We start from the raw sequence: 23,375 nt of genomic DNA on the forward strand, positions 1-23,375 counted from the left end.
TGGGGGCCTGGCCTGCAGGACCGCTGGTTTCTGACTCAGGGCTCAAAGCTTTGACCTGACAGGGTGACGTTCGGGCATGAGCCGAGCTTGTGCACCAGTGAAGGTGGACACATCTTTCCCACAGGCCCATGACACGTCCCTTTCTACCCTTTCTGGCATCTCCAGGTTGGGGCCTAAGTATTGGGTTGGCACAAAAATAACTGCAGTTTAAAAGGTTAAATTGAAAAAACCGCAATTACTTCTGCACCAACCTAATATGATCCGGCTAGGCTTTTGGTCCCAGGGCAGACTGGTCTCTCCTCCATGTCTCCAGTGATAACCAGTGAATCCAGGTAGTGGCAAAAGTGAGGGACCAGGCTTTCTTGTTCCCCCCGCTTTCTCCTCTCCACCCCAATGACTGCTATGACCAAGTTCCAGCCACACTTCCACATTCTCAATGAAGTTGGCACCGCTGGGAAAGGAAAAAGGGACTCCAAACATCACAAAGAATTAAACTCTTTTCCCTCCGGTTCTCTTTTTCCCTAAATAGCATTTGTGAAAAAAACGCTATGAGGATGCGAAGGTGGTGGCTTTGATATTTCGGCCGCTGAATATGTCTCCTTTATTTTTATGGAGGGACTACAACGTTCTGGCGAGGAAAGGAGATGTAGCTCTGAATAGGGGTTTGGTATCTGAAAGAACCCCAAGGCATGATGTGGGGGTGGAGGGGAGCCCCAGGGTCCCGCCAGCTCCGGAACCAGCGCTCCCTCCCCAGCCCAGCCCTACCTGACAGCAGCAGCCACAGCTCGCCCCGCATGCTCTCCGGGATACCCTTCAACACAAGCTCCCGCGTCTTTTCGGTGCGGTACATGCAGATCCCTTGCCCGTACTCAGCAAAGTGAATCTTCCAGGCTTGCTCTTTCAAAAACTCTTTGGCCTGAAAGGAATAATGACACAAGACTGCATCCCAAAGTGTGCTGCTGATGGAGAGGAGAAGTCCCGTGGGAGGTCAGCACATTTGCCCCTGTGCACAGAGCGGAGAAGTTCTGGACAGAACTCAGAAGAACAAAGGACTCAGAGTTTCTGGAGTCTTCCCTAATCGGACCCATCCATCTATCACATCCTGTGGTTCTGTCATGAAGCTTTCTGGCCCCGACGCAGAATTCCACTTTCCCGAGACAGTTCAGCAGAATGCAAATGATATTCTTGGCTTTATGTCTGTAACTCCGAGTTAAAGTCGCTTCTGCTTTTTTTTTTTTTTTAATGTTGCCTGGGAAATGATGTACTGATTTGTTGGTTGACTTAATAGTTAAACCAAGTCCAAACAAGGCCACCCGTGTCCTCCCTAACGCTTGTCTCCTTCCATGAGAAGCCACTCTGAAACCTAATGACATATTTAGACAAGATCTGGTTTACTTATAAGAAAATAACTATTGACCTAGATATGAGTTTACCTTTATTAAGGAATGTTTCAAACAAGACTTTTCTAATATAGAAAGTTTTGGGGGAAGAGCAGGAGGCACCCACCAATTTCGGGTTGAATTCCTCAGGAGACCGCCGCCGGTACATGGTCATCAGGGTCTGCGTGGCTGTGGGGACGCTGTTGCCATTGAGGTTGAACGGGCGCTCTCCTTCGGCATCGGAGCTCGTGCTTCTCTGGGGGCTGGAGGAAACGAGGCTGCTGGGCCGAGAATACACCTGCCGATGCAGAGAGGAACAAGACATTGGAAGGGTTTGGGCAGCAGCCAGCCCTTCAGCGTCCTCTACAGACAGCACGAGCGCTGTCACGTTTCAAGATGTTTCTTGCTATGTAAAGAAACAGCAGGAGGGCAGCAAGCCAGCATTTTGGTGGGCTTAGACAGGTGCGTGGGTCATAGGCCACAGAGCTCAATCCTCAAAATAGGTTTTTGCCGTATTTTAGCTGCATTTTTGCAGCAAACTGGTTGGCCATTTGTCTCTCTCATTGGCATGCAGGCAAAGCATGCCATGGTTGAATCAGCTGCGTATGGGACCGTTTCCCTCACCTCTTGTCTAGTTTCTGGTGCCTCAAATGCTCATTTAAGCTCATATAAGGCAGGCAGACAGGGACAGGGATGTCACTCATGGGGCCATCATCTTTACAATATGCTTTAGCTTCCAGTGACTTGCTCTGTTACTTGAGCTAGTCACACATCTTCTGGGCTCCGGTTTCCCTGGATATTGGTCTAGGTGCAATCCAACAGGGACATAGTACTCATTTAGTCATAACAAAACCATCATGCTGATACTGTGTTTCAGGTCTGAGACTTTCATGAGCTCTATACCATTCCCATCAATGTCACTATATGGACCAGGGTCACTAGCCGAGTAACCAGGACAAATTACTTAATAATTCTTCAACTGTAAAATCAGAGGGTTGGATCGGATGATCCTATAAGGTTCTGTCTAACATGAGACTTAAATGAGATATTGCTCTGGGCATCAGGGTAGGTGGTTTATCTTAGCCCAGCTGCAAAGCTTGAAGGGCAAACAAAATGGGCAAGGAGGTGAACACTTCGGGCAGAGTAACAGGACCAACCAAAACACCCGCAGGTTGTCTTCCACCGACCTCATCGTCCGAACTGTTGTAGCTCCCTGCAAACTCTTTGTCCGAGTATATTTTGGAGGTCGTCTGTTGCAGGAAATCAGAGATCCTCTGCACTAGAAAGTCTCTGTCTTTCAAATTGGCAAACAGGAAGGTCATCCTGTTCCTGGTGCTGATGGATAAAGGACTGGGGAGTACGCTGGAGCTGTCTGCCTTTTCTACAATTGTCACCTGACAAGAAACACGAAACAAGGAGCCTTACTTTCTAAGCATTACCCACAGCAGTCGCTGAGCAGCACTAAAGAAAGGTCACAGCACTTTTATGTTCTGTAGGAAGCACTCCTATTTTATTGAGGCAAATTGAGATCCTTTGACTCTGTTGCAATCAAATAAAGCAGCTCATAACAAATCAAATTGGAGCACACACCAGAAGCTAGAATCATCTTGCTAGTTTTTCTAAATCACTAGTTATAAACTGGGAATGATTATGCCCCAAGAGACATCTGGCAGCATTTGGAGGTGTTTTTGGTTGTCAGGAGTGGAGGGTACCACTGGCATCTCGTAGATACAGGCCCGGGATGCTGCTAGCCATCCTACAGTGCACAGGACAGCCTGTCCCCAACAAAGCCGCCCAAGACGTCCATAGTGCCAAGGCTGAGAAGCCTTGTTTGTAAAGGAATGCTTTGATTTTCATTAAAATTTCACAGAGCCATAAAAGGGAGGACTCCTAGCTGCCACATTATCCATAAGAGACAGAAAACAGCCCTGATACTGGTTCCTTTAACCAAGTGTAATGTCGGGATGGTTTTTAAAACACCAGCAATCTTTCAAATGTTTCATTTGGACCCTAGGGCTTTGCATGTTCACCTCCTTCCATTTCAACATTTTAAAGGCTTGATCCTGAACAGACATAATGTAAATAGTTTAACTGCAACCCTCTCTGCACTGGCAAACTGTGTGTGTGTGTGTGTGTGTGTGTGTGTGTGTGTGTGTGGTGGGAGGTGAAGTAAGTCTACCACATTGGGAGAAAAGTACAAAAGGGAGACATCCATTTTAGCTTTGAACTAAAGACATATATTTGGTGGTTTGTAATAGGATTTTCATCAACTGGAAACTAGGATAAATGCATTGGAAATTTTTTCTTTAGTACATTAGGGAAAAAAACCCTCAAGGCAAGCCCTAGATAAATGGTTCCTTTGCAGTGGCTCTCACTACATAATTCAAGTTTCTTTTCCCCTCTTCATATCTACCTGTAAGCAGTCTAGACAGGCCCAACTTTAACCTCTTCCTCAGCATTTTCACGTGAAATGCATTTCCTTCAAAGCAGAACCTTAAAAACGTTCTCTCCCTCAAGGTTAAGAAACCTATTGAAGTTGCCTAAAAAGTTCACGGGCCCAAGTGCAAAGTGCTGTGACTGGGCCACAAATGGACAAACTGCAGGACCCGACTTCTGGTCTCAGATTTTATAAATACATATATTTAGATGTACTCTTTTAAAGGAATCCTCTGAGATACCTGGAGTTGCACAGAAAAGCTTTCTCTTTCCCTAATTAAAAAAACAAAAACAAAAACAAACAAAAAACTAGAGAAACAAGAAAACGACCCCTCCTTATCATGAAAAGAATTTTCTCGTAACACTTAAGAAATGTGTTAAACAATGCTTATTTTTAAAAGACTCATCAAAGCTCCCTTTCTTACCACAAATTTTTTTTCTTATTCTTTTGACCATCCATCAGGTGTCGGGACCAAATACCAGATGCCAAGGGAATTAAAGGTTCAAGCTCTGTGCCTAAAACCCAGATAGCCACCGTGGAGCTTAATAAAATCAAAGTGGAAAGTCCTTTATCTGGCTGGATCACGAATCCAGGAACAACCAGAAAGCTACCACATAAAACATACAAATGCTCACGTGGTTACCAAGTCTTTTTCACTAACAGATTTCTATCCCATAAGCTCTGTACCACCAGGAAAGGGTAAGAGCTACGTTCGAGTATTCTACAGTTTAATGAGACACGTTTTCATTACCACTTTGGGTTATAAAATAGACTGGAATTTAATTAAATCTTGGAGTTTAATATGGAACATTTACAAGGTAATTTATGATTGGAAAAAAAAAGCCTTCATCTGGAATCTCTAATGAGGAACCTGATTAGTTCATTTTACCCTCCTGCTTAGCTGCCTCAGTAATTTCTTTAAAATCTATAGCAACAAGATTCTGTGTAAACATTTAACATCTGTCAATTTGGTCTACCTTAACTTTATGTGTGAAATACATGTTAATAATCTCCAGTCAATATTTCAGTTTAATTTATAAAAAATTAAAACAATTCCTAATCTATCTAGTGCTAAAAATGGCCATTCCAAATAGGATTTAACATTCTCACGGAGGCCCCTGCTGATCAATCAGCTTAACTCAGTTCTGAAAGGTACCCAATCCACAGAGAGACCACTTTCTACTCAAACAGATTCCAGAAGGAGGGTGGTTGGCTTTTCTGTCATTATCGTTACCTAAAGGTAATAAAAATTCCATTAAGTCCTCTCCTTTTTCCATTAGTCGGGTGAGGGCACTACCATTAACATATTTCAGAGATTCCTCAGGTGAAGAGAAGGGCACTGTTGTCTCACTGAGCATTTCTTGAAAGCTGCATCCTCCAACCGAAACATGCTTTATTTCTAAATGCTGCCACCATATTGTCTCTGCTCTGATTCCCCCTGAAATAAGACTGTTATCTCTGCTCTACTCCCTGTTAGGGAAACTAGCAAGCAGAAGATGAGCTGAGAGTATCAGTCACCATTCTCTCCATCCCCTGGCTCTCACTATTGTATTGTAAATCGCACTAAAATGAGAACGGAGCTAGCTGGACCCAAAACCTTGGCAGGTGGCAACCAGGGGAGCAGATGTCCTGGAAGTGCTTCCAGCCCTTCTCTGCTCATTTTCCTCTGGATAAACAGAGTGAGGACTTGCTCAGATGCGCAAACACCACATGCACGGTACAATCTCTTCCCCAGAATGGGGTTCCTTAGCTGTTCCAGGTAACTTTGCTTTTACTACAGTTAGGTAGTACTTGACAAAGGAAACGTAGTTAGCAACCGTTTATGGCAAAGAAGCTACATTTGCTGGAAACGTTAGGAAACCCATTTCAGAGCTAAATGTAAGGATTGTTGAGTAATTACCCATCTCAGAATTCACCACCAACAAAATAGCCTGGTCTCAAAAAGTGTTATAATACCAGTTAGCTCATCCTATAGGAGGAGAACTAGATTGATCAATTGCCTGACATTCTGACAATTTCTTCTAGGAATTCATAATTTATAGTTAAAAGAAAATTATATATATGATTGGGAGAAAACTAAGAACAATGCAATGGTCCAACCATAGGTAACTGAATAAATACAGTCTATATATCCCTTAATGGAAAAATTTGCAGTCATTAAAAGTTACATTGGAAAAGAATACTTAATGATATGGGGGAAAGTTTAGAATATACTCACTGTTAAAGGAAATAAGCAAAAAATAAAAATTCCCTATGTCCTTTATCTAAATAATATCAGCGATTATATACAATGCAAATTATTGGAGTAGCCTGGTAAATGGTACCGCAGAATGTTAACAGTGGTTTTCTTTGAAATGGTGGGCCTAGGAGTGAATTTTGTTTTCTTTTTATTTGTCTGTACTCCTACTAATTTTCTGTGATAGTGATGCATTATTCTTTAAAAAAAAAAAAAAGAACAAAACAAAGAACATTTGCTTACATAAATGATTTTTTTTTTTTTTTTTTAAAGAAAGGCAGAGGGAAACTTGAATCCTTCACTACAGGGAATCTACCAAAGGGCCAATCTTAATAACCAAAGCTTCTAACCACCTTCATTCTCTTCTAGAAAAGGAGCAGGAGAGGTTGAAAGCTTCCAGGCTAGAACTGACAGCCCCTGATATCCTAACCTGGGGTTCCTTCTCAACCCCAAACCTCTTCACAGGGCAAGATCACTGTGAAGATCTGATAGAAACCGTGCCCCCCCATTACAATAGGAATGTTTCTTAGTCTTTATCATGCATGAGAATCATTCTGGACTTTATCAAAATACAGATTCCAAAATGCAGGGATTCAGACTCAGCAGATCTGGGGTGGGCTCTGGAATCTGCCAGCAGTCCCGGTGGTCCCAGGGCAGGAAGTCGGAGGACCAGATCTGAAAAACACTTGGCTTTCTGATTCACAACCTAGACCATCTCCTTTAAACCAAGCTGCTCTCAGGCTGTGAGCCAGGGGTAATGACTACATTTTCTAGTTTCCGTATTTGACGCTTTGACATCTCTGACCCTGGTAGGACCACCTGTCTAGAGTTAGCGAACTCCGAGAGATAGTAAAGGACTCCCCCAGGCAGCGGGCATTTCATATGCAAACCAACCCATCCAGAGCACCACCTCCTTATCCATCTCTCACACTCAAGGCCATTATTCACCTGCCATAATCACCCTAGGGCCAGATAACAGATAGCTAGGGACAGCCCTATTACCCGCCCCACCCCAGCCCCTTGAAATTATTCAAAGTAGCCAATATTAAGCCTGCTTACCCTGCCCCAGCAGTTCCTTCTCTGGGAAGCCACAATAAAGACTCTCACCACGACTTCCCTTGCCCTGTCTGCCTGCTGACTGACCCTGTTGCTTGCTCATGTGGCCCCCAGGACTCCTCCCAGTGGGATCTGCGAGCAGAACAATCTGTCTTTTCAATGGTAGTCATCTCCTGACCTGTTGGCCTCACCATGCCTGGATAATAATAAAATCTCCATTGTAAAACACTAGGCTGCCTGTGGAAGAGCTCTCACAGGTCCCACAGTCACTTAGACCAACGGCAACACACGAAAGGGTGGCAGGAGCCACCAAAGAGTTATGAACATCCATTTATGGTTAAAAGCCAGCCAACTGCTGGTAAAAAAAAAAAAAAAAAAAAAAAAAAAAAAATCCTGGTTTACAAAGAAAAGTGTTACAAATGAAACTCTTAAAATACTTGTTTTCACCTGGCTCTTACCTCCCGGAGTGGGATAATGAGGCTACACAAGTTCTCTTCCTTGCTGGTAAAGCAGATGTAATTGGTGGACACAAACATTTGCCCCAAAATGTGCATTTTGTTAAATGGAGTCCAGAGGGTGCAATCTGTGTGGCCGTCTAATTTTTCATCTTTGGGCAGCCGGAAAAGTGCGCGGTACCTCTCACTCTTTGCCCTGGCATCAAGATCGCTGGAAGGCAAGAATAGCAACTTACCTCATGCAAAAGAAATGTGCCAATACCTTCTAAATGATGCAGCAATGGAGGTTCCCCAGCCCATCTTTCCCCTCCTTGATCTTCCTAGACTTATCCCTACCTCCTTGGCTTCCTATTGGAGCTCATGCCAACCTGTGACCCAAAAGCATAAGGAAATTATTGTAATGTAGTTAGTTAGCTTGTGTAGTCATTGTATAATCAACATCTGCGAATGTTCATAAATCTTAGGGAAACTAGGCCTGGACAGGAAATTCATTCTTTTTCTAAAGGAATACAATAATTTCTAAAGTGATTATTACATTTACACTTATCCAGAGCCACTTTGGGGGATCGTATCTTTTAAGAAAGACCTAATGAGAATGAAAACGAGCCTCGTGAGTCTGCTAGCTATCGCTGTCCACCCGAAACAGACAAGAAATTACCTGAAATGCAGGAACAACCCACCTCTTAGATAACTGGTTTCCAACCTTAGTTGGGTCCTCTGTTGATACAATCTTTTCCTTAATGACTTCCTTTTCTCCTGTTCATCATATAGGTTGTTAAAACCTCTCCCCTCAAGCTCTACCTAACCCCTTGATGGTCTGGTTTCTGGCTTCCCAGAGCAGAGAGAGGATAAGCAGCAGGAGCTCCCTCCAATTCCCTCTCAATCTCCAAAATTACCTCCATCCTCACTACTCTTACTTCCTTTCTCTGCTTCAAAGGCAGAGATCTCAACACACATAAGCATCGTTTTCCATGACCTATCAGATGTCACATTTAAAATCATTTGTTTTCTTACAGCTTTATCTCTATGTTCTCTCCTGTCCCTCACCTACCTTCATCAACAAACTCTTCCCATCCTATCCTATGTTCAAATCTTCTCCATTCTAAAAGGAGCAATCCCCTTCTTTTACCATTGCATTTCTTGGGAAAGCAGTCAATACCTGCCTAATTCCCTTCCTTGCCTTTCATTTGCTATATCATCCACTGCAGTAGCCCATTCATCCTCCACCATTCCATTGAAACAAGTCTCAAATCACCAAACACATCTTCACTGTGGTTACCTGTTGTCAGGTTCCAACTACCACTTGTACACCAGCGATTTCCAATTCCGTGTGTGTTACTGATCTGATCTCCAACTAACTGCCCTGTACCCAACTCAGCTCGACATGGTCAAAACTGAGCTCTCACATCCTTGGACATGCTCGTCCCCCTCTCGCTCTCCATCTCAGTTGAGGGCAAGCCCCTGCACACAGTCACACGGTGGAGCATCCTGGTTCTCTCCCCCTCTCTGGCTCTACTCCCATCTTCCAGGCTTCTTGGCAGCCTCTCGCCACTTCGTGCCCCGTCACCTTCCAGATGTGTGATGGGTTTCCTTCCCTCTGTGCTTTCCCTTTGTGCTTCCCCCCTAAATGTTATTCCCTCTACCTGGAACAGCCATTCTGCTGACTCTGCAAGGGTAACTTCTATTAACACTACCTCTGAGAGTCCGGCTTCAAGCAGCCTCCACTGAGAGGCCTTTCCAACCCTCAGCCCCATCTCCCCACATGTGTGTCCGTGGCCCTCTGCTCACAGGCTCAGAAGGGTTCCCGTCACACTGTACGCCTCCCTTTCCTGTGCAGTGAATATCTCAGGCAGTCTTTTTCACCTTTGTATCTATACCCAGAACCTTTGAAGCTGTTCAGAAAATGTTAAATTTCATAAATGAATAGATGGGTTTCTCATCTCTAAAATCTGTAAAACTCAGCCTCTGTCACCTACCGTTTCAGAGCAGACACTTTTTTAGGCGACTTCTTCTTCAGTTTGGGCAGGGATCGATCTTGTTCAAATCCCTCATTGTCCAGGAGCTGCCTCATGGCTATGTTGGCCAGCTGCTCCATTAGCTTGAAGGTCTCGTTGATGTTGAGAAATACGGAGAAGAAATGTTCGCTGGACCGTGTGCTCACTTTGATCACGTCAGGCAGAAGCAGCGTGGCATTCTTCTCGAGCTGAGTGATGTCCACCCACCGGATTACCAGCTTGGCTGAGCACAGGGAACAAGGCTGGGTCAATACCTGGCTCCTTAAAATCCCTTCAAGATACTGCAATCACACACCCCAGCCCCCACTGGCGCGGAACTCCTCTGACTTGGTGTGTTCATATTTATTATAGTTTTGTTTGTTAGTTATGAGAGACAAATTCAGACCACATCAATCCTGACTTCATTAATTATTAGGGACTTAAGTCCGTGTCTACTAAATTAATGATACCTTTGGCGAATCTTTATTTCTTAATGACCAATTTTTTTTTTTACACAAATATTGAACTGAAAATAATCAAATTCACCTGTTAAACAGTTAAAAGACAGTGTTGACCCAGTTATAACTACAAATTTATTCTTGGTATTTTGATGCGGTTTATGAGTTCAGGGCAAACCTCAGTAGACGTCCCAAAGCTTCCCTCTGAGATTCTAGACAACTTACCTTCCCTTCCCATAAGAAAAGAATAAAAGCAAAGGTGATTAATACTGAGGTACATCCAACCCTGCCGGGGGACCTTGCCCTTCCAGTAGCTGCAAGAGTAATAGTTGACGAGTTTCTCTTCCTCGGGCATCCCAAACAGCCTGTGGAACTTAGCAATGGCTTCCTTAAACTTCTCTGTGTCATCATCTTCTTTCACATCGTTGATTTTGTTGTACTCTGCAATGACGCCCTAAGCAGGGATGAAACACAAAGCACACCATTGGTGTTACTACGACTAGAGCTGCTTTTGCTCTGCAGGCTACATCTATAGAAAGGACAAAATAATAATCTCTAAGGCTAGAATTTTTTAAAAAAAACAATGAATTCTTTTCACAGGCAACCCCCAAATTCTAAGCTACTTACCACATAGCATTTGTGTACAAAAAGATTTTTAAGTAACAATACAGATTTTATTATTGTCTATATATTGGTGCTAATCCTTTTATTAAATTCACTTAAAGCCCATCATTTTATTTTATAAATGAGGAAATGTAAAGATTTTTCTAGTTCTGCTTTTCCTAGCTTAGTATGATACAGTCATCCCAAAGGTCAATTTCTGCCTTTCTCAAAAATCAACAATCACGAATGGACAAGGAAGGAAAGACCAGAATGCATGTCACTGACACTTGGCCACAAACCCTGTCTCAAGGGCCGTGAGTAACATCAGGGAACCCAGAGAAAAGGAACAAGCAACCATTTGAACAGAAAAAGGGCAAATGTGAGAGCAAAAATTATATCAGACACACAATTTTTGGTCAGTTGGACAAAAAATGAAATATTTGTACAGCAAGTGACTAGCTTAATCTACTGTCTAATCATTTTAGTAGTGTGAGAGGCTGTTTCATTGTTATCCGATGCCTCCATAATCCCTGAACACTGGCTTCTCTTGATGGAAAGTGCTCCCTTGAATCCCACCTTTGACTTTGTAATCATCAAATCTCCCTCACCTCATCTTCATTTCTTCTGATCTCAAGGTAGCACTGGAATAGCATGAGCTTTCGAGCATGAAAATTTTGGCATCAGGTTCCAACCGTGTCACGGCATCGCTCTGCAAAGTTGGGCAACCTCTTAGGTTCTCTTTGATGTGACTGAACACTGCATACTCAAGGATAGAAAATTGCAACTGCCTCATCCCCAGAATTCCTGCCTTTGGGCAATTATGCTTCTAGTTTGTCCTGGATGCTTCCTATAAATTTATCTTCCGAAGACTAATTTTGACTATAAGACTCTTATTATGAGAAGCCTGAGTGGTTCTCTACTACTACCAGTATAAAATCCAAAATTCTAGACCATGTACTTTTTATATCCACTATAGTAGACTCTTACCTAACGTCAGAAGAAGGAGAATATTAGAAGAGAGCGGTGTATAACAAACCAAATGATACCCATAAGTTTTAAGTGGAAAAACATTAAGTTCAGACTATGCCATTTACAGATCTCCTAAACACCACATTCTAGAATGCTCCTTTAAAATTTAAAAAGAGAACATTTTTAAATATGAAAGGATTTATGAGGATATAGATCCATCACTCTGAAACAGTCTGGGGCCTAATACACTCATATCAACAGACCAAACCTTCCCAACTAGTTTCCACAGTAAGGATAATGTCCCTTTATAATAATCCCTCCCAACAAGCCCACACTTAAGGAAAAGAAGGGCTCAGAATATGGAATCTCTCCTTAGTTTGCTGTAACTTTCTTCTTAGTTTGCTGCAATTTTTTAGCCAGGTGAGCTGGATGACGGAACGAAGGGATGGAATACATCCTTTCTATATGTTCTACATGTTCCACATAAAATAGGTCACCTGGTTGTAGGCAACAGCTCCACCTAACTTTGGAAAAATTCCTACAATCCAAATATGCAAGGGACACTGACAGGTAATTCACAAAAACAGGAAAATGAACTTAGCAAACATGAAAAAACGTTCAACCTCACAATCAATCAGAGACAGAAAATTAAAACAGTAAGACATCAGCTTTGACCTGTTCAATTTGAAAAACCACTTAAACAACTATAATGCTGAAAGTAAGCAATGGCGTTCCAATACGATGACAATATCTATGGAGGTCCATTAAAACTGTTTAAACTTCCTAATCCATTAACCAACATCTTGTAATCTATCCCAAAGGGAAAAAGCAAAAAGTATAGGGAGTTATATGAACAAAAGTGTTCACTGTATTATTGTTTGTGCCTGACCCCCACTAGTCTAGAAACTAATGAGACATCTAGAGAGAGGAACGTTAAAGTCAATTATGAAATAGTATTCAGTTATTAAAATAATAACAAAATTATATAATACATAGGACACACTGGTCAAAGAAAAAAGACATGATACAAAATTATATGTACAGTAAGACTATGATGATAAAATACATATTAGACATCTAGAAAGAAATATACAAAATATTATCTATGGTGTTTGAATTATGGCTGCCGCTGTAGTTAATTATTACATTTATAATTTACAAAAGTCAATTAGATCTCAAAACAAATAAATTTATTGGTTCTCTTAATTATTGGACAATCCGTGAATGCTTAAACTATTCATTTGCACATGAATGACATTCACACATAATTGCATTAATAGCAATTCCTTCCTCATAACTGGTTTCAGGGGAATTTAATCTGACATTTTTGGTGTAATGAAAACGATGAAAAGAATGGCTATTTGACATAATTGGTCCTTGTTTTGTTTTCTTTTTTTTCCCTCCTGGCTGGTGTCACTTCTAAGCTTCAGTATCTTCCTACAGCTCTTTATTTGTACCTGTTTCCCTAAGACGTAACAGGAAAAGGTAACCGAGAACCTCAGTAGCGGCCCCTGGATAGAGGAGATGCTTCCTGTCTATGTTTCCCCACACCAATGGCCCTTCCACTCCGCCCCTCCGACATGATCAGACTAGGAATCCTGACTCACTACATCTACTTTACTTCCCAGAAATTCAGATACATGACTTAGAAACAAAATGAAGATGTTATAAAATCAGATTGGTTTTATCAACAAAACAACTCTCAATTATTCTAGAATAATGTGTGTGTGTGTGTGTGTGTGTGTGTGTGTGTGTGTGTGTGTCTGGGGGCTGCCATTTCCTCTTAGCTTCACACTGATTTTTGCCATGTCTCCCCCTCTCTCACTTTTATCCTCTTTACTACTCTTATAATCTCTTTATTAAGGATGGAGAAGAAATTTAAATGACCAATCTTGAAGCAGTGATACAATATTCATTTTGAGGGGTTAAGGGTGGCAGTAAGGAAGCACATTATTATAAGTGCTCCTGTTCTTCTCAGTCCTAACTAATTTTTGTGTGGTCCAGTTAAAATGCAACTCTCTCCTTCAAAAACATCAAACTCTAGAGAACAATGAGATTCCATTTGTATTTGTTCCCTTCTTTTTCTGAATATGAAATTACTACATGTTCATGTAAAGATTTAGTAAAGTAAAAATAAAATACAATAAAATAAAAATTGACCATTCTGTAGAATTTGAATGAGAAGCACGTCAGATCACTTCGTAGAATTCCTCCATCATGTAGGTATAAAGAAAGGCTTTCTCATTGTGACTAAAACTCCAGATGTTATAATAGAAAAAATTACTAATTTTGAATAAAAAATTTAAACTTTGCATGGCAAAAACTATCATGAGCAAAGTCAAAAGACAAATGACAAATGAGAGAAAATAACCACAACATGTAACATTGATAAAGGGATAATGACCTTTACATAAAAAGAACTTTTAAAAGTTAAAGAAAAATAAGACCAAAAGTCCCATAGGAAAATAGGTAAAAAGATAGGAGCTGACAGTCAACAGTGATATAAAAGTGGTCCTTGAACATATGAAAAGATGTTCAATTTCACTCATAACACTAAAGACAACACTAAAATATTTCTCTCCCACCAGATTGGCAAAAACCCAACAGTTTGATAACCACCTTGTTGGTGAAGAATAACGACACATGCATTTACCATTTGACCTGAAAATCCCACTTCTACCAGTTTATCATAAAGATACGTCCCCCCGAAATAGAAATATATTAGAAAATGCTTAACTGTCCAAGCATAGGAGAATGGCTGAATTACCTATGGTGCATACACACATAATATGCAGCTTAAAACAAATAAAGAACTAAATGCAACCTGGTGTCCTGGATTGGACCATGGAATAAAAAAAGACATGAAGTGCAAACACTGCTACAATCTAAATAAAGTCTGTAGTTTAGTTAACAATATCATGTCAATGACAGTTTCTTAGTACTGATAAATGTACCACGTTTATATAAGATGTTAACAATTAGGGAAGCTGAGTGTAGGGTCTACGAGAATTTTTTGCTCTGTCTTTGTAGTTCTTCTGTAAATCTAAAAATCATTTCAAAATGAAAAAACAGAACTATTAAAATGAAACAACAAGAACAACATGTGGACAATCTCAATGAACTGATATGGAGTGTTATCCAGGACTCACATGAAAAATGCACATGCAAAGAAGTATTATACCTGAGGCCTCATGTGGAAGAATTAAAGCGAAATCAGAAAAGTACACCTATCTGCCTAGTTTTACAAATTTTCTGTAAGTTTTACACTATTGCCAATTTAAAAGTTTAACAACAAAACAAAACAAGACAGCCTCTACCTGTATTTTTCCTCTCACAAACGTGGTGATATCGTTCTCATTTTCAAAGATGGAGAGTGTCTGCAATAGATTCTGCTCAAGCCATTCCCAGTGTTCAGTGATTTCTTTTCTGGAACCACCTGTACAAATGTAAAAATAAGAATAAAATAAATGTCAGCATTTAAAAGATACCTAAAAAACGAGGCACATGTCATCTGTATTCATGCCACTAAAGCAGACTATTGTTTCAACAGTGCTGCTGTTAAATGCTTTCTCTCCTCCAGAGGAGACACACAGAAGACACCTAAAGAAGTGGAAACCCAAGAACAAGGACAGGAAGTCCTCACTTAATGTCTTTGATGGGTTCTTGGCCTTCAAGCTAAATGACGTATAATGAAACCAGTTCTACCATAGGCTAATCGCCTATAGCACCTCATCGACTCATCGACGTTCATCGACGTTTTAACGAAACGATGTTATTCAAGGACCTGCTATACTGTGTGACAGTCAAGTCTGAGGAGGTGAATTCAGAAACTTTTAGGGCACTTTCAGACTAGAAGGCAGCAACATTTCTCCCGTTCACTTTTCTGGATTGGGAATTTAGCACTGCCCTTTTCTTTCCTCTCTTCTGAAACCTGCACCTCACAGGGTAACGTAGGTCTGGTTAGAATACTAGGTTACAGTTGTTAAGTTGCAACAATAGGAAAGCTTCGGTATGCCCCTGGAGATCTGATGTAACCACCTCTTATAATAGGCAAAGAAATGATCCTCACTCACTTCAATTATGAATGAGACGTGAAAATGGACTATCGCTCGGGAATAGCCGCCTGGCTCTCAGCACAGTTGCCTTGAAATGTAATGGGATGAGGTCATCCTCACAGCTGCCGACCAAATCACTCCACTTGGGCCAGTCAGAAAGTAGCACACACAGGTCAACTCACTTGGCAACCTCCAATGGAAACAACCCCAGCCTTGTAGCGTATGGAACCGGCACTGCTCCTACTCACAACCTCAGGGCATAACGGGGATGTGGTCAGATGAGGTGTCACAGACCCTGGAGTGAACTCCCTTCCCTTTTTGTCCTGCTCTGGGATTGTTAATGGCAGAAAAACAGTCTTATAAATCATCCCTATATGAGAGATATAAGTTGTATAGATATCACATATCATATCACAGATATGTATAACATATATATAAATTGTATGCACTACTCATTCCAGAGTTACAGAATGATTTTGTGATTTCACTGATTCACCCTTCAGGCCTCTCCTTAGATTTCCAAGTTATCTTTTCATTGATTTCTTTACGATGTCTTTTTTCTGTTCTTTGTCACCAGTAATTCAGTATGTTTCAGAATCTGACTCTGATTCCTGACAAAGAAAGGTGGGAGACAAATGTTTTTACAAATGACACTCACAACTGTGGGAGCAGAACTAAAATCTCTTAGAGAATGACAGTTATGCTTGAGGCGTTTTAGACCGTGTGAGGAGAGGCAAAACCAAACCAAACCCAAGTTTATTCTCTTTTACTTCAAGCCTGAACTCCAAAATTGCCTACATGGAATGCTTGTGTAGAGGATGAAAAGTAAATTTCTGAGTGGAGAGGCAGCCCTATGAAAATGCTAAAAAATAGTAGATGGTCTGTAGCATTTTCTGGGCATTTTTTATGGCTCCCTCACTTGGGGTCACAGCCACCTACACGTAAAAGCAATCGATGACTCTGTATACAGATAACTAGCCCCCCTCCCCCTCTGCTGCCAGCCAGTTGGGTGACTTTAGACAATTTGCTTCATCTTTCTGTCTCAAGTTCTTTACATGTAAAATGGAGACAAATGAAAAACAAAACAAAACCATTACCCATCTCAGAGCAATGTGGCAAAAATTACAAGGAATAATGTCTACAGATACCCTTTGGAAAGTAGAAAACACTTTTCAGATGCAAAGCACAATGCCATATTTAGGGAATGAGCCATTCTGGAGTTTGCCAGAGAGCTTTAAAACATTTTAGACTCAAAATTTTAAAATAATCATTGGAAAAATTTTGTTTACAGACAAGGAAGAGTGCTGTGTGTTTTTAAACTTTTTTGATGACTATTTTAAATGTAAACCGTTTTAGAAACATACTGCAGCCTTCCTTGTGTGTAAACAGGTCACCACCATCAACGGCTGTGACTGGCTGTGATGTACAGACAGAGCCCTGTCCAGAGTAAATGCCAGCCGTGCACCCTCCACCCCGCCACACTATCTGTGCTTCTTCACATGGATGAAGGCACTGTCACATGCATGCTCCTTAGGACAGAGGCCCTCCTGGGGACCCATGGGATGGCTGCACTTCTGCAGACCCATCGGGCACAATTCCCAGCCTCTGATTTTTGCCTCTCCTCCGCCCCTGCCTATGGTGACCACAGATGTGCCTTCCGGAGGCCGGTTTTCACATGAGCCCTTGGCTCAGCCAGGCATCTCACCCTGCTCTGCCCTTTACCAGGAAGTCACACTGCATACTTGACTTTAGAGTCCCTGTTCCACTTGTCATGGAATCCAACCACAGTTCAACCTCCCTGGACAGAAAAGCCCATCAGCTACAAGACCTGGGGTAGAGCTATGCCTTCAGCTGTGCACATGCTGCCTTCAGTTTTCTTTATGCACATATTCATATAAGTACACCCCCCACACACATACACACATCCAGGGTAGAAAGGGTATATATATGCATGCGAGCATTCATTCAACAAACATTTACCCATACCTTCAATTTTCATGGTATTAGAGGAAGGTTGACATGCGTGATCGCCATCTTCATGCAGCCATCTGAGCACTGTTACACTGAAGTTTAGGTTTGCTATCCACACTGTTTCCCCGCCTACTGCCTTCTCTGTGGCCCTAGGACCTCCTGCTCTCCACCCTGTCCTACTGTCCATCATTTCCATTAGCTCCACCTTCCCCCTCCCACTACCATTTGTACCACTGCTTCTCCTCCCTACTCGCTGCCTGGGAAGTAAGTCCCCCCATTTCTGTCTTCCATGACAGAAATCCATCACTGGTCTCCCCTCCTACTGCAGCTGTGTGTGCTGCTCCTCTTCTGTCCTCCATCTCCTGTTGCTTCTCCCACACCTGTCAGTGTCACATGAAAAGGCTGGCTTTTAGCATTATCACCAGCCACTCACTGCCCCCATGTGTAGGAGAGGAGCTGGGAGTGCAAATCTCAGTATCTTCAGATCTGCAACTCTTTCAGCTTACTCAGTGCTCTGGGCCTGCGACTGGGCTACCAAACAGGTTTTGGAGGTAGAACTCTTCTGGTTATATCCACACCTACGATTCCAAAGTTCCAGAAGGCTGGCTTCTAGACAAGGAGGAACTTTGTGTTCCATTCTATGCAACCATATACTATTTGAGGAAAGACACAAATGTCAGCAGCCAATGGCAGTTTTAGGCATTAACTATGGATTCCTATCTATATCCAACAGATAATTCCAGGGCGAGTAATGAAAAGTGCGTTTTACAATTATATTTACTGCACCAATGCACCATACTTTCTGCACACTTCCCTCAATGCACAAAGAGTAAATGAGGACATGCATTCATGGCTCCAGGCTCTGGGGTCTAAAAGTATGAGGATACCCATAAGGCATAGCTGGGCTCATCCCTCAGCAGATGAGACAAATTCCAAAGATGTCAATTTAGTAAAAACTACTTCTAAAAGCAGGTGTCCACTTCTGTCCACTTTTGACCCCGGAACAAACAAGCGGTCCAGGTTTTACCTCTCAGGGATCACAGAGCCAATGTCCCGCGAACAGTTTTAGAGCAACTGTCACTTTTGCCAGACCACGCTTTGGGGACCAGCGAAGACGCCAAAGGAAACATGTTGGAATCCTCGTTATTCCTTCTAAATGGCTCTTTCAGTTCTCAAGAAAATAAGTACAAGTGCTGCAACATCTAGGCTCTCAGAACTCTTCTTTTGTTACTGCTTCAAGTGAGATAACGCGAAGCTCCTTTGCCCTGACTCTGACCCACAGTTTGAGCAAAATGTGTTGGACGGTCAGAAGAGAAGGGAAGGGCTTGGCTGTCGACTTTCTGGAAAGGCCTCATTTACAGAGATGCAGTGGGAAACACAAGCTGACCCAACTGTGCAATCAGCTGGAACAGCAAAGAAAGCTGGTGTCACGTATGAGAATACTTCAGGAAGTCTAAGTGAAGGGCATCTGCTGCGGCCAAAACCAGACTAACCCTGGATGGGCTTAAGGTAGTTAGAAATTAATTTTGTAAAAAGAGAATCCAAATACCACTCAAAGTGGGTTTTTCTAAAAAGCCGTAGGCCCTGTGCTTTTATCTGGGCAATTTCAAGAATATCTATGATGATGAAAAATACTAAATCATCCTCGTCTAATTCGTCATCTAGTTTGAAATGTATCTTAAAGCACATGCAGTCTACTTGAAATAAAAAGGAAGAAGCATTGAGATGGACCCACAAATTGATTCCATCATAGCTGGCCTCTGAGGTTTAAGAACAAAGGCTTGAGTCCCCACTGATAGATAATCAGTGCATATTTCTTTGTGATACATGATTAAGAATTAAATTTGGTTCTGAGACTTCAGCACTAAATTCCAGGATAACTTAGATGGTAAATTCTCACTGATCAAGAATGTGTGTATGCACATGTGCAGGTATATATTTGTGTGTCTATTTGTGCGACTAGGAAACCATTCCTAGTGACACAGCAGGAAACAAAATAGAGCAAAGCCTACCCACTAAATCTCCTATGAATTAAAAAGCAACCAAGCTAGTATTTTCAGACACCAGGATAGGCTGGATCCCAGAGCTGATCCAGTTCTCAAATGAATAGCCTGAATGAACAGCCCTGGGAGCTACTTAAAAAGGGAACCAAATGAAGGAATCAGCTACTTTATGGCCTTATCCAAACAAAACTTTAGTCACAAAGGTGATAATTTTGAAACTTAAATACCAAATGAAGGCAAGCTTAATACCCAATACACTAGAGTAGCACCTGCTGTCCCTGTAGTATTTACAAAGCCACCATGTACTCTCTACTGCCAAGAAAACGACACACTTATATTTGGAGAGGGCAAGAGATAAAATCCCAAAATAATGTGGTGATTTAAAACATTCTTAGAAACAAAAGGGAGATTTGTGATTTAGAGATCTAAATATAATTTATTGAAATGTATTTAAAGCTATAATTAAAAACAGGTTAAAGGCAATGATAATGTTACCTATTACTTGTTTGTACTTATCAAGGCCAGATGCCATGCTTAACTTCAGATACTTTATCAAACGTAATCTCACAGCAATTGTCTGTGTAGTTCCAGCTATAAGCCTTTTATATATGAGGAAACTGAGGCTGTCACATTTCTGTAATATCAAATCCAGATTTTTCTAGTCTCCAAAACCTATACTCTCAATTGCTACACTTTACCACCTCCTGACATATTTTAGAAGTGGGGTAAATATGACTAGAGATTAGATTATCTGGAGTGATTAGGAGCCTGGTTATCAGGGAGATGGAGACGATCTTACACAATGACTCAGACCACAGACTTTATCAGAAAAATACACCTGGTTTCAAGTCCACCACGCCATATAATAGCTTTGTGACCGTGGGGAAGTCACTTGACCTCTCTGTGCTTCAGATTTCTTTTCGTAATACGGAGGAAACAACACCTACCGCACTGGTTTGTGCTGGGCATTAAAGAAGATAACACATGTAAAGTCTTTAGTACAGGTCTAGAACATGAACAGCACTAAGTAAACAGAAACTTTTGTTATCATCATCATCATAAGCAACGCAACACAAAGAGCTCTAGAAGATACTTCTAGAGGTCCCAACACTAAGATATCAGCTGTTCAACTGTTGCTTGACTAACACACACTCAGCAGAAATCTCTCTGGCCCTGGCATGACAGTGTTTGAACCTCAAAGTGTATGTGTTACTGAGAGAAGGCCTAGAACAACTCGTGTAACTATTCTAAGCTTCTTACATAACTCTGCTTATAATCTCTTACAGGTCATAACAATATGCCCATGGCTTTATAATCACTTTAAGACAAGAGAGGCTCAGCTAACTCATCCAACCTTGGCGTAGGAATCCGTGATTGATGTCCTTATTTTACGTAAGTGCCAAGGTCCTGTCCTACCCTGCTGGAGAGAATGCAAATGGCTATCTCTCTAGAGGGCAACTGGGAGAGAGACACTACAAGCTTTACCTATATGGATATGCTTTGACTCAGCATACCTACTTCTCTAAATGTGTCCTAAGGTGATAACTGAGGGATGTGATAAGATTTTGTTCACAGGCTATTCACTGAGATTGTTTAAAATGCAGTTAAGTTAGGGGGAAAACCCTAGATTTCCAACAATAGCCTATCAGTTAGTTAAATCATGTTATATACACAACAAAATATTATCTACCTTTTAAAATTGACATTATAGAAATACGTTTTATTGACATGGAAAGTCTATACATATATATGTGTAGTATAGACAGCATTATATATGTATATAAAGCCTGGAAGGTGATTTATGATGTATTACTGTTTTTTAATTTTTAAATTTTTTTTGCTTCGCTACATTTTCTAATTTTCTGCAATGAACATATATTGCTTAAAGAAAAAAAGCAAGTTGGTTTTTTTTTCTTAAGCTGCTCTGTTCCCAACGATCCAAGACTAGTTTGTGAGGTCCATAGACCAAGATAGGATTATGAAATAGCAACCAAATTCCACCTTCCGTGTATCTCATATGGAAGGCAACTAAATGACCCGACATTTTCTCTATCTACTTAGAGAAACAGCAGCAGAACCGATTAGCAATCTTTAATTAAAGTCTGGGCCTTACCAGCTGCTGACTGAAAGAACGTTTAATCCTACAAGCCCGCACAGTGCTCCTTATAAAATACCGGGCTGGGCGCGTGGGAGACCTGAGAACTTGGTCTCAGTTCGGCACTAACCGGCTATGATGAGAAATATGAACTTGGGCATTCACTCTGCCTCTGTATCCCGTTAAATTAATGGTGCTGGGCAAGACAGTGGCTGACAGCTTTCAGTGCTGAATACAAATGACCATTTAGGTCCAGAGGAGATTCTGGGCTGGTAAAGAAGAAGGAAACTAAGTCAACAGGCAGCTGACTCAAAGCAGTGTTCAGGACTGTGTCATCGGTGAGGTGGCCATCGGACACATACCCTCCACCCCATTTCCTTCATCAGGCCTGTCCCAAGGTCAGATGTATCCAGAGGAAGTGTCACCAGCTCCTCTTTCTGTTTGGAACTCTCCTCCCCAGCGGTCCCGAAGCTCCTCTTTAGACAATGTCTTTGGAATTACCTGCATTTCTGTGTCCATATTCTCACTGAGGCTGTATAACCCTTCTTACTGTTAGAACCTTCTAGTTCTTCTTACAGGGAGAGCCAAATGGGTTGCTTTCTACTTAAGTCCACGGAAGGCCAGGGGGGGCAAAGGACCAGGCTGTCTCCTGCCTTTAGGGGCACCAAGTCCAAGCACCAGAGGTTGGGGGAAGACCTGTAGAGATTTAGTACCTTGGTGAACCTAGAGTCCCAGGCACAAAACCATTGGTCCGTTGCCTAGTGGGGGAAGAGGCAGAATTGTCAGAATATATAACTAGCTCAACAAAGCTGGCTGGACAAATTCCTACAGTACAGCTTCCTTACGTTCTTAGAGATGGCAAAAAGTATCATTTACTGCACAAACTACGGAGCAAAATAAAATTCAGTGAGACTAGAGCTGATGGCACAATGGCTATCAATGAAAGAGAATGGTGGCTTCATTTTGGGTAGTAGTGAAAAGAAAGTAGAGTCATTACTTAGGAAGGTTGTTTTGGCTCCCCTTCCCAACTAAAGGTCTCACTGCCAAGAAAATGTAAAAAACAAAAACAAACAAAACAACAACAATTTCTTTAATCTGGATACACACTATTAGAAGATAATAAAAAGAAGCACATGAAAATAACGTTTAGCCAAATAACTTGCTTTGTTCCTTCATCCCCTTCCTGTATGGCTCCTACTGCCCAGGGCAGGTGATTATTACGTTGGCAGTAAATTAGACTCTGGATCCAAAAGACTCCGCCTCTGGCTAGTTCCATGTGGCTCAAGTAAGCCCAACCACATGAGTAGGATTTGCTCCTCTATAGAAAGTGGTCTATGTGAAGACACTGATTCTAGACACTCCCTTTAATTCACTTTACATGTAACGAAGATCCACAGGACTCGTGGCATAGAATAAGGTCTTGGAATCCCAGGTCTTCTACAGGGCACTGAGTTAGACTCACCCAATTTCCTGCTGAAGCTTCTCTTACAGCAATGATTCATGAAATTCAAGAAAATAAAGCTCCCAACATACTGTCCCACCAAACACTAAGTTTGTAGCTTACGAAGAAACAACATTAAAATCACAAACTGAAAGGTCAGCATATCAGAGAAACCGCTTTAAGGTAGCTGCTTCCGCTCTTAAAAATCTTCTCATGAAGGGAA

General features: G+C 41.6%; 1 protein-coding gene across 2 annotated transcripts in view; it reads right to left on the minus strand.

Annotated features, from left to right (window-relative positions):
* The window catches only part of TBC1D9 (TBC1 domain family member 9), an 85,506-nt gene that overhangs the window by 22,534 nt on the left and 39,597 nt on the right, over positions 1 to 23,375 (minus strand). Inside the window, exons 3-9 of one of the 2 annotated variants that reach the window (XM_033134448.1) lie at positions 14,905 to 15,023; positions 10,241 to 10,469; positions 9,540 to 9,801; positions 7,567 to 7,774; positions 2,567 to 2,773; positions 1,507 to 1,677; positions 766 to 916 (exon numbers count right to left, since the gene is read on the minus strand). In XM_033134448.1, the coding sequence (XP_032990339.1) occupies positions 766 to 916; positions 1,507 to 1,677; positions 2,567 to 2,773; positions 7,567 to 7,774; positions 9,540 to 9,801; positions 10,241 to 10,469; positions 14,905 to 15,023 (1,347 nt within the window). The remainder of the gene's footprint in view (positions 1 to 765; positions 917 to 1,506; positions 1,678 to 2,566; positions 2,774 to 7,566; positions 7,775 to 9,539; positions 9,802 to 10,240; positions 10,470 to 14,904; positions 15,024 to 23,375) is intronic. The other variant, XM_033134449.1, reaches the window with a different exon arrangement.

The sequence above is a fragment of the Rhinolophus ferrumequinum genome, chromosome 18 (genome assembly GCF_004115265.2).
Source record: "Rhinolophus ferrumequinum isolate MPI-CBG mRhiFer1 chromosome 18, mRhiFer1_v1.p, whole genome shotgun sequence".
In the NCBI taxonomy this organism is placed as follows: Eukaryota; Metazoa; Chordata; class Mammalia; order Chiroptera; family Rhinolophidae; genus Rhinolophus; species Rhinolophus ferrumequinum.